This window comes from Parasteatoda tepidariorum, chromosome 9 (assembly GCF_982258835.1).
Source record: "Parasteatoda tepidariorum strain Cologne lab strain chromosome 9, Ptep-v5.0, whole genome shotgun sequence".
Lineage (NCBI taxonomy): Eukaryota > Metazoa > Arthropoda > Arachnida > Araneae > Theridiidae > Parasteatoda > Parasteatoda tepidariorum.
Window position 1 is genome coordinate 104193999 of NC_141763.1, and position 12238 is coordinate 104206236.

General features: G+C 31.3%; 1 protein-coding gene across 1 annotated transcript in view; it reads left to right on the plus strand.

The window, feature by feature from the left end:
- The window catches only part of LOC107439055 (neuropilin and tolloid-like protein 2), an 88765-nt gene that overhangs the window by 26955 nt on the left and 49572 nt on the right, over positions 1-12238 (plus strand). The window contains exons 2-3 of the mRNA XM_043047289.3: positions 8843-8906; positions 11249-11426. Of these exons, the coding sequence (XP_042903223.1) occupies positions 8843-8906; positions 11249-11426 (242 nt within the window). The remainder of the gene's footprint in view (positions 1-8842; positions 8907-11248; positions 11427-12238) is intronic.

The following is a 12238-nucleotide window of genomic DNA, read 5'->3' on the forward strand; positions in this document are numbered from 1 at the left end:
TTCTCTGATTCAGGTCAAAATTACGATCCGTGGCTGAATGAATGGATGCATGAATGGGTCCGCCCTATAAACAGGTGTGGCAGAATTCTTGGCCATAGATGGCGCCACTGGAAAAACAAGAACAATCGCACCGCTAACAATCGCACAAGAACAATCGCTCTGCCTAAACAAGGCATACGTCAACAACAACAACAAATTTCGACATTGAAAACTGGATAGAAACTTCGATAAAATTAAATTTAGTGTAAATTCAAATCAAAATATAAAGTTTCATGTTTATATAATAATATACTATGCATAATATTTACATGCTTCCATATAATTTTTCTTTATAACTATTGAACGTGTGAGGTTAGTTATCTTGAAAAGCTTTACCCGATTTCTTTCCCCAATTACAACACTCTTAATTACTTGTTATTAGAAGCCAAATGGATTTTTTTCCTCCAAAAATAAAAGATCGCGCTTTTGGAATTTATATTTTAATTCTACGAGCTGTTTCTATTATTTGTGATGTTGATTTATGCGTCTTTTTTATGACACTCTGTATTTTGCAATTATTTGTGATGATAGTTCATGCTACTTTTGTAATTGTACTCTATTTATATTTTAATTCCGTAATCAGTGTCTATTATTAGGGGAACCGGAAAGTAATGTCGCTTCGGTGCATTTGATGTTTGTTATAAAGATTTTATTTTTAATCAATAATGTATCCACCTTTGTTAGCAACGACCTTTCAATGCTAGATCAAAAATGAATTGAAATGGATTGGGGAAAAAAAATGAATTGGTTTTTAAGATTAACGGATATTTAATGCCCCGAAACGACATTACTTTCCGGTTCCCCTCATATTAATGATGTTAATTTATGCCACTTTTGCGATTACACTCGACTTATAATTTAATTAGCCAAATAGTTTAAATTATTTGTGGTAATTTATGCCACTTTTGTAATTGTGAACTCTATTTATACTTCAATTCCAGGAGCAATTTATATTATCTGTGCAAATTTATGCCAATTTGGTAGTCGAAATCCATTTTATTTTAATTCACTAATCTACCATTTGTGATTATAATTTATTATTATTATAATTTATTATGTTGTATGCCTTTTTAATATTAATTTTAATTAATTGATAATTAATTATTTTTATACATCTACTAGTCAGTCAATCAATGTTACGTTATAAAAGGAAGAAAGTTTTAAACAATTATTTGCTACTCTCTAAAAAAACAGTAACAGAAATTATATTTTAAAATTCATGAACCAAGAATAAAATGTAACTTATCAACCCAAATCCTTCATCGCTTGTCACAAAATTCTCTTTTCAAAATAAATCATATTTTATTCATAAGAATTTTAAAAATAACCATTTCGAACACAACCCTCTTTCGACTTTTAAGATAATGACATCAAAATGAAAAAAAAAAAAGAAATAGAATTATTCTCTGAAAAGTTTCCTCGCCAATTGAAATGTTGTCCAGATAGATCAAAGTGGAAAATGTTTGGCCAAGTTGATTCTTTCTTTGGCTGATTCAGCGGCACGGAAACAAACTCTTATCCATATTAGACAAGATCTTCTTGAATTCATTCTCCGGTCACGTTTTTATGAAGAACTCGGAAACAACTATTCCTTGACTCGCATTTTTTACGATCGGTCGCCAATAAGCAGAGGAGCCTCAAGTATATACTTAGTTCCAGGAATTTTATTGGATATTTAGCACTTTTTGCAAACATTATTTTTCTCTCACACAACTTCAAAACACACACAACAAAAACGAGCAAGGTTGAAACAATAAAATTTAGATTGCTTACTAAATTTAAAAGGTTTAAAAGGATTTTCGATTTCAAAAACTCAGATTTTTATTTTATTTCTGAAATTGAAAATGCAATTCGCGATCGCAACGAACTATAGGGGGCGTTGTTGTATGAGACTAATACCTGCGATTTCTATATGAACAGTCATTCAGTTACTCTAGAGACGTCGTTAATGTAGCACGTAGCATTGCAACGTTCCTTCTTTATTGTGGCTAATTAAATTTAAAAAAGAAAAATGCTTGATATTCTTTCTTATGCAAACGAAAACAAAATGGTATCTCTTTTTATTAGAGAAGGAATATCCAAAACACATCGGAAAAAAATTTGTACATTAACAGAAAAAAATATGTATATTCTTATAAGAGTTAAAACCTAATGCCCGAGAAATAGTTTTACTAAATTTAATGATATAACATGAAAGGCCCATTTAAACTTTACATTCTATAGTTTTAAGAATCATATTACTTCAAAAATTAAAATGAACAAAAAGTATACACAAGCCTCATAATTTTATGAAATTTAATTTTGTAAACACATTATTTAGAAACTAAGAAACGTAAAATAAAGAAAACTGACGAAACAAAAACAAAAAAACAATTCTTTTTTGTCGCCATTTTTAGTGCTACGAAAATTCGTCTTTGGGATTTGCCAAAAACAAAACAAGATGCAATTTTATTTTTTCAGGAGGGAAATATTTTACCGAAGAAACGAAAATGTACCAATTCCCACAACATAAAACTTTATTTGGGTAAACGTACGTTTTGGAAATGTTATTTCATTTGGAATCTTATTTATCAGAGTTCATATGGCGATATGATTGTTTTGAATCTATGCTAAACTCTATATCGGCTCATTTTCCACCGAAATCCGATTGACTACTTAAATAAAGTGTTTTATTTTATGAATTGTCGCATAAATTTTAAGTGTAGATTAGCGGCACTTAAAACCGCCAAATCTGTAGCGGCGGTGGCGTTAATACGTAAGTACCGAATTTTTATCCCATACTTTTCTGAATCATATTACTTCAAGCATTGGAATATACAAGAAGTATACATAAACACATAATGTTATGCCATTTAATTTTTCAAAAAAAGCATTTTGAGAACAATTTTTATCAAAAAATTATAAACTAAAAAACGGAAAATAAAGAATTCTTAGGATAAAAAAACGATTTTAAGAATTCTTTACATTGAAATAAAAACTTTCATATTGTTTCTTTTTTTATTATTCTTATAGTTCTTAATCAGACGTAAAAAAAACCACTCTGTAGAGAACCATCATCAAATGAAAAAAAAATATTTACAAGCATATTTTTTATTGTAAAAATCATTGCACTTACCTGATTTATAATTCCCGGAGAATTCCAAAATGATAAGTTCCTTGTTTGAAAACTTTATTCTCAAATAATAGATACATAGTTTATCCCTTCATTACTTTTAGATAACATACTACACAGCAAAATTTTATAATTGATATGAATTTGAATATGTAGCTAAAAACACAATAGCTGAATTCTAGTGGAATTTATTCTTTCAAAACTAAAAAATACTTACCAAGAAAACGATTAAAATTAATTAAGAATCAGCACAAATGGCACTATTTCATGTAACTTGGATAATTTTTTATTGTTGTTTTCCGAATTATATGGATACAGAAATTTATACTATTCTATAACGAAGAAGAATATGCTATAACTATTACAATTCTGTATGTTCTGAATTCATATTTATTCACTGGAATGACGAAAGCAATGTTGACTTCACTTTAATTCGTAATGAATTGAAGACAGAAGAAATGCATTTTACCTTAATACTCACATCTGTAACAGTATCCGAAATCGGAAGTCATCAGTTGCAAGTTTGTTGATAATAGAAATTAAAAAATATTGAGCAATTTTTCTTCAAATGTTTGGCGTGTTCTGTTCCTGAAAGATTTACTAATATTTTGGAGATTTTTTTCAAGTTCTTCGGCCTTTTCCTTAGGGAAATTTTGTTTCTTATTTGCTGCTAGAAAATGGCGTCTGATTCTGTCAACGATTTTGATGCAACTAAATGAAAACGTGATAAATTAATGTCTGATATTTACAGGCTCCCGCTAGACGGCGTACTCGAGCGTTGCGATCGCGAATAATGGTTTACAGTAACAAATTAAGTGTTTTATAATTTAATTCTACTTATGCTTACTATAATTTATGCATGACGTAGCTGTAATTTAAATTGAATGATGCCTAACAATTTTAAAGGAAAAAGAGGCGTTTTAATGAAACTTGAGAACCAATGCAGGTCGATCAGAAATACAATGATTGTCGATTCTAATGACATTTTTGTTTCTACCCTGGAATACTACCTTCACTTTTACTTACTTTATTACAAAGCTTTTTTTCGTGTTTTTTTTTAAAACTTTTTTTTATTAGTTGTCAGCTGTTTGGAATGGAAGTTTGTTCGCATAAAGGAGTGAGTCAAACATACTAGAGTTCTGGTGCTCGAGAACTACTCGAGGTTTTAATTTCGCATTTTTTGTGTGAATGTGTGATAAATTGTTTCCCATGGAAAAAAAATACGGGAACTGTTTAAAGGCCAGAGTTAGTGAAACATAGTGCATAGACATGGAGGAACACATTTTTCTTGCTGAGCAATACTTTAAGTCCGTCATTCTTTGGTTGTGTAATTTTCCGTTTGGGTGACCAAAATTGACTACTCAGATTATGTGATGAATCTTTGTATCCTTATTCAAAAATTAAAAAAATGTAAACGTTTATACCAACCATCTCATAGCCACATACGACGACAGAACAACACATTTTTATTGTTTGAAAAATAATATCCCTTTGCATAACTTTTGATCAGATTTTCAAGGGCAAATTTTAAAATTTTTGAAAGTTGAACTTAATACGCCATAATGAGTGGAATTAGTTAACGTAGTTTGTGGGCCTCATTCTGTAACTTAAGAATTTATTTTTCACCCTATTGCTAATTAATGTTATTGGCGAAAATTATTGAGAGACTTTCTAAGTAACTAAAAGCTACAGAATAAATAGAAAAAATGAATGCAAAGCTAAGAGAAGGCCAAAGCTCACTCCGATATGTTGCACCAATAATAATGATGGTATTGATTGAAAATTAGATATTTGTCATGTACACTGTTAGAAATTTTTCGGCAGAGATAATTAAATAGCAATTTATTTCATTGTTATTTTAATGTAGGCCACCAAAACCGTCCAATAACCACAAAAAATGATATTCCGTGCCAACTAGGACCACTTTATGAAGCCATTCTGTTTCCGTGCTGCTAGGTACATACTGTAGCTGAGGTGGCTAATCGGACAATCTCATGTCCAGCTGAACAGGAGTTTGAATCCCAGTGTTGGCACCACATTATTTGTTCCATTCTCTCAATATATGAAGAGATTCCAGTGTCTTGCACTCTTCTTCCATTCTCTCAATACATGAAGAGATTCCAGTGTCCTGCACTCTTCTTCCATTCTTTCAATACATGAAGAGATTCCAGTGTCCTGCACTCTTCTTCCATTCTTTCAATACATGAAGAGATTCCAGTGTCCTGCACTCTTCTTCCATTCTTTCAATGCATGAAGAGATTCCAGTGTCCTGCACTCTTCTTCCATTCTTTCAATGCATGAAGAGATTCCAGTGTCCTGCACTCTTCTTCCATTCTTTCAATGCATGAAGAGATTCCAGTGCCCTGCACTCTTCTTCCATTCTTTCAATGCATGAAGAGATTCCAGTGTCCTGTACTCTTCTTCCATTCTTTCAATACATGAAGAGATTCCAGTGTCCTGCACTCTTCTTCCATTCTCTCAATACATGAAGAGATTCCAGTGTCCTGCACTCTTCTTCCATTCTTTCAATGCATGAAGAGATTCCAGTGCCCTGCACTCTTCTTCCATTCTTTCAATGCATGAAGAGATTCCAGTGCCCTGCACTCTTCTTCCATTCTCTCAATACATGAAGAGATTCCAGTGTCCTGCACTCTTCTTCCATTCTTTCAATACATAAAGAGATTCCAGTGTCCTGCACTCTTCTTCCATTCTTTCAATACATGAAGAGATTTCAGTGTCCTGCACTCTTTCACCGCGTGCTATTGGAATACGAATAAGTGTCGCATCGCCCACAGATGTCCGTTTAAGTTTTATTTTTATGTTTTAAAACTATGCAATTTTTAAATGGTTGCAGAACTGTGTCATTTTTATTCGTGTTTTTTTTAACTGTACCAGATGTAAATGGATTCAAAACCGTAGAGGTAAAAAAAGGATTCTAACCATACATTTTGTGCTTAATCGGATGGACAGACTGAAGCCGGTTATTTTACCGTAATTTCAGAATGAAAGAATTCTAACAGTGTAGTTGTACTTCTATGAGATTGCAATTATACTTTGAACATTTGTAGCTAAATAAATCAAGGTATATTTTTCTTGAATGCCATATATCATTCCTAATTGTAATATGTATAATTATTTCAAATTATTTTTAAATATCTAAAAATTGCAACCGAAATAGTTTGCGTGAAGGGTAAGTAGTTATCTTAAGAAGACGCGCAGGTGAAGTCCTTCATGGCTATTTCAACAGAATCTGAAGTTTAGGGAAGAAATGAGTGTAGGTAAACACAAAAGTAAATGACGAAGTTTCAAATTATTATATATATATGGATTATTTGAGCTAGCACAAGGGGGAAGTTACCATGTAATAATTTGTTTACGTTTTGAAACTTTGAAAACTTCAACTTTTACAGTAGGCTTACCTGGTCTCTTTTAAAATACCCATGGAGGTGAAGCAGAATTTGAACTGAGCAGTTTTTCACGCCATATAGTGTCCTCTTAAAGAGTGCACTGCTTTGCAATTGCTTTTGTTATTTTTGCCTAACTCAATAGTATGTATATCCGAGAATATTTTTTTCTCCTTGAAGTGCAAGATGAAACTCATAGAACAGATAAAACCCATTTTGCATTATCGCACCTGAAGATGAAACAGAAATTCTTCATCTTGCACCTCTTCACTTCGTAGGGAGCATAAGGCCTTAGTCGTGACTCTTCATCTCACTCTGTACTTTCTTTTCATGTTTTGTTCATGGTCTTTAAATAATTCGTCACGTAATTTTAGGTTAACCCCTCTGTCGTTTACCTCAGAGGGTGTCTAATCCAGCACCTGTTTTACTATGAATTCTTCCGGCTTTCTGATAGTGCATTCTCTGATTTCTATTTCTATCTGTTTTTGCTTACTGATTTTGAATAACTCATTGCTAGATATTTTGTGTAACCATTTGAATTTGTTATTTGAATCTGATACAAGTTGAATATATATATATATATATATATATATATATATATATATATATATATATATATATATATATATATATATATATATATATATATATATATATATATATATATATATATATATATATATATATATATATATATATATATATATATATATATATATATATATATATATATATATATATATATATATATATATATATATATATATATATATATATATATATATATATATATATATATATATATATATATATCCTTCCACATTTTTATGTTATTAAAAATAATCTTGATTTTCCTGGCATTTTTTGAGGAAATAATTGTTCCTCATGCACCTATGTTTTCCTTAAAGAAATTACACATCTCTTTATTTGAATAAATATTTCTCTATGATTCCTTCTTTGAATGTGTTCATTAGTTCAGAAAATACAATTCTTACTTTTAATTCCCAAAATACATGCGTGATAAATAAATAAAAAAATGTAAATGTTCGGTAAAGTGAGTTATTTTCTGGAAACCGTGAAGGATAAAATCCATAAGAATATTCCTTTTGGAGGAATTGACTGCTAAAGCAATGGATCATATAACTGGATGAAAATTTACTCTGAAGGATAAGGAACATCGTTTTCAAAAGCATGTTCTGTGGATAAACGACTTTTTCTTCCGGGGAAAAAAAACCCAGATTCCGGCGGAAACTAAATCAAGATTAATGTGCGGGACGTCAGTTAAACCCTTTCCTAGGAGGATACACAGCTTATGAGAAAGTCTTTCCTCCAAAGATAGATTCCTTTCGGATGAAGAAAACTGGATATTATTTCCTGCCTTCATCAAATGTCTCTTTCTTATAACATCAATATTTCTTTTTTTCATTTCTTTCTTTTTTTTAATTAAAGTAAATTTAAAAATTTAATTTTCTAAATAAATAAAAAGAAATATATAATGAACCAATACTTCGAGGTTTCACTCATTTAATTGATTTTTCCTTAAATGCTTATCTATTTTATTTGTTTCTGATGGTAACATGAACTCAAATCATCTTTATCTAAGTCTTGGTTGAAGTAAGTTTATCCGGTAAAATACGAAATAGTTAAATATCGCAGATTTAGTTTAAAGGACAGAGTCAATTACTTTTCATTCCAGATGGTAACATAAATTTAAATCATCTCCATTTTGTTATAGAAAGTATTTTAAAAAGAGGAGATGTTAAAAGGGTGAAAACAAATCCTAATCATATTTTCAGTAAAAATGTTGTAGATTCTTTCGATTCTTAGTCACTGAAAAGGGCCCATTTGGGTGTCGTTTAAAAACTTGTAATAGAAGAACACATAAAAGCAGTCGAAAGCAAATTTTAAAATCCTCTATATTCTACCTAAATGATAGTCCAATACATCATTCCTGGGGTTTGAATTAGTTAGGAATTCGTTATTTAGAAGAAATAACAATGTTTTACAGATATTTATGAGTCTTAACTATTCTTATTTGTAGGCTTTTAAGTCCATGTAAAATATGAAGAATTTTATGGCATGTCCATTTAAACGAGCTAGGAATAGAATGCATTTTACTGTTTGTCAAAATATGTGTTGTAGCAACTGGATTGATTTGAAAAAGCGTAGAATGAATTAGTAATTTATTATTTGTGGTGAATAAGTTGATAAACTAATAAAATATTTAAAACAAATAAGCACCTATTTTTGCACTTAAAATGTTTTTTTTTCTTCTTCTTCATTACAGATGAATTGTTTGGCTGGAATAATTTATTACGTCATTTCATCATTCCTACACACAGCTGCTCTAAGTAAGTATGATCCCTCCCTTTACTCCGTATATCTCATCATCGCCCCGCTATTGAAACTCGCTCATTCGATGTTAAAGAATGGCTTTATGTCAATGTTGGTTCCATTTTTGAAATAAAGCTGTTAAAATAGGGTCAAAGAAGTTTTTAGGTATCTACATTTAATTAAATTTATGTACACGTATCCAAATTTCCATTCGTATAAACTCGGTTTTTAGTTGGTTTATTCACATTTCAATACTACCTTACTACTTGAAAATTATATTTGGAACAAAAAATTCTTAGAATACTCAATTCTACAGTTCAGAGTTAGGAGTTGGTTTAATACAACAGTTTTGAGATTTTTATTCTTTCACGAACTCGTAAATTGTTTAACATGACTGAATTCGAATGTAAATAATAACATTTTCCTTTTATAATAACATTTACATTTTCCTTTCCTTATACATTTTCCAATTTTTGTTATCTCGATGTTCCTTTGTTTTTCGAGTTATCTTATTTGAAACTGCATGAGTGTGAAAAATACTACTCTAAAGTATAAAAATACGGACAGTCGTAAAAGGGCTCTCTGAATTATTATATTTCAATAAGAATGATTTTTTCGTTAATTGAGCAACAACATGATTTAATGAGAACTTTGAAATAAAGTAGTTTACTTTTAATAACATTTTCACGCTTTTCAATTTTCTTAACAAAGCATTGCATTCCAAATTAAAAGAGCTTCGCGATCGAATAAATGGACCGCAGCAATTCCCACTCCATTCCAAAATCTAATTTCCGCTCTCGTCTGCTTTCATAATCGACCTCTTAACTTCCCCACACCGCCCACACACCCCTAGTAAATGACAAGAACCGTCCACAAGTCGATTATTTTCAATAAAATTCGCATTTACTGAGGCGAAAGACTGAAAAGCCCGTATGATGGAATTTCAAGAACAGATGTTAATAAAAGGTTACACGATAGAAAATTGCAAAACGACTAGATTATTAAATTTAGAATTTGTTCAATTTATTCAGCCTCTTTTAAATTGAAAAATTGAACACACATAGCCTTTGGAGTTGTAAATATTTAAGCTCCTATATAAGTGCTATTACAAAATAAATGCTGCTACAAAGCCATTATTTGAATCAATCGCTTGTTCTTAGCGTTTTTGGGGAAACTCGTCAATTCAATTCAAACTTTTAATCTCACTGTAAATGAATTATTTGTCTTTAAAGAAAGAATTCAGCTTATTGAATTTAGAATTGATGCCATGTATTTCACAGTCGTCTCTTTTAAATTGAAAAATTGATCACACAAACCTCTTTCGCTGTATTCAAAATTTAAGTACTTACAAAGGTAAGTGTCATTACTGAAAAGTGATATTGTACAATTCCAAAACGAATGTTTTTATTTTATAAAGTCATTATTTAAATGAATGAAGCATTCATAAACGAAGTCTTGGGACATATCCGTTTAATTCTGAATTATTTGCTCTTTACTAAAAGAATTCAGCCTATTAGATATAATTTGGTCGACGATTGTTTTTATTTTTATTTTTTTTATTTTGAATTTAAAATAAAAAGTTGGACACAAAATCTCTTGGTAGTGGTTAAAACGCAATTAATTTATGAAACCGTGTTCGTAGACAGAGAGCACTGGCTTCCTCAACTTAGCTCAATGGGAACATTGAGCTAAGTCGAATCCTAACGATGACTAAATCACTCACGAATCGCAACGATTATTATGTTAACGTAAAATCTCCCCAGGGGATAGAATCTCCTTGCCTTTCCGTTTAAGTTTTCTTAGTTTACGCTGTGTTCGAAATATGATGACGACAGAGTTTAATATTTGTAACCGTAAGTTTCATAAGAGCCGACTTCTTACTATTGGTTTTAAGAGTTTCCTTGTATTTAGAATTAAGTTAAATATTTTAAGCTAACGGTGTTGAGCATTTGTAGCCGAAAATTTCATACGGAAGAGTTGTTTAATGTTTGTTCTATGAGCTTCCTTATATTCTGGGTTGGATTCAAAATTAAAAAATATTGGTAGCCACAAATACGAGTTAATAGTTAAATGTCAATTTCAGGAGCTTCGTTACATTTTGAATTGAGTTCAAAATTAGAAGGTTACAATTATAAGTAGCCACAAATTTAACAAAAATGAGAAGTTTCTCTTACGCCTGATGGAATCGACTTGTGTTTCAGGTTGGGGTCGAATTTTCAAAGCTATGCCTTTGAAGATTGGTAGTTGCAAATTCAACACGAATAGACTGTCCAATGAAGTTGAATAAAATAAATGCACATATTTGTAAATCAAGATTCTTTAAATTGTGTCCCCTCATAGGGAGTGTTTGTCATTGCAGGCAAGTGCATCTTCCAGTTCCAGAGTGAGCAAAGCGAGAGGGGAAACTTCTCGTCTCCCATGTTCCCCAACAACTACTCCGAGTCCCTCGAGTGCATTTACAACTTCCAAGGAAAAGACCACGAAACACTGAGGCTCACTTTCCACCACTTTGATCTGGAGGCACCATTCAAAAAAGGGTAGGAAATCAGTTGATTCACTCCAAATACAGGTTGTTTATAAATTCCCGAGCCCATTTTGATGTTTAATAACTCATAAAATAATGAAGATATAAACAAACTTATGGCATTTATTGATGGAATGACTCATATATTTTCCTTTTCAGGTTTGAATATCTTTACTTTTGTAAATATCGTCTGCACGTGTGGTTAATTTCAGATAATTTCATTTTCCAGTCTAAATATCTGTACTTTTCTAAATATCGTCTGCTCATTAATTGCATTTTTCTCTCTTTTGTTTTTGGCAACTATTGCAGTGTTATGTTTACTTTTGATGTGTTTGTTCTATGTAGTACTTTTCTATGTGATGTTTTATTCGAGCGGATATTAAGAAGAATGCATACACACCACAAGAAAAAGCACAGATTTTATGGTGGTTCATAGAAACGAAATCGATAGTTCAAGCACAGAGAAATTGCAGAAGAATTTACCAAAAAGATTCTCCATCCAAGCAGCATCTTGCGGCGGAAAAAGAATTTTCAAGAAACTGGAAGTATCACAGATAAGAAACGTTCCGGACGTCCCTGCACAAGTAATTTTGACGTTGAGCGCGTCAGACAGATATGTCAGACAGACATTTTTAGACAATCCTAGAAGATCTGTGAGATCAGCGGCAAGAGAATTGGATATGCCAATTTCGACCGTGTAGAAGGTTATTAAGAAACAATTAAGACTGCATGCATACAAAGTTCAAATTGCTCAAGGTTTGGAACCGGACGATAGGCCTAGGAGGATGGCGTTTGCAACAGATATGGTAGAAAGGATAGAAGATG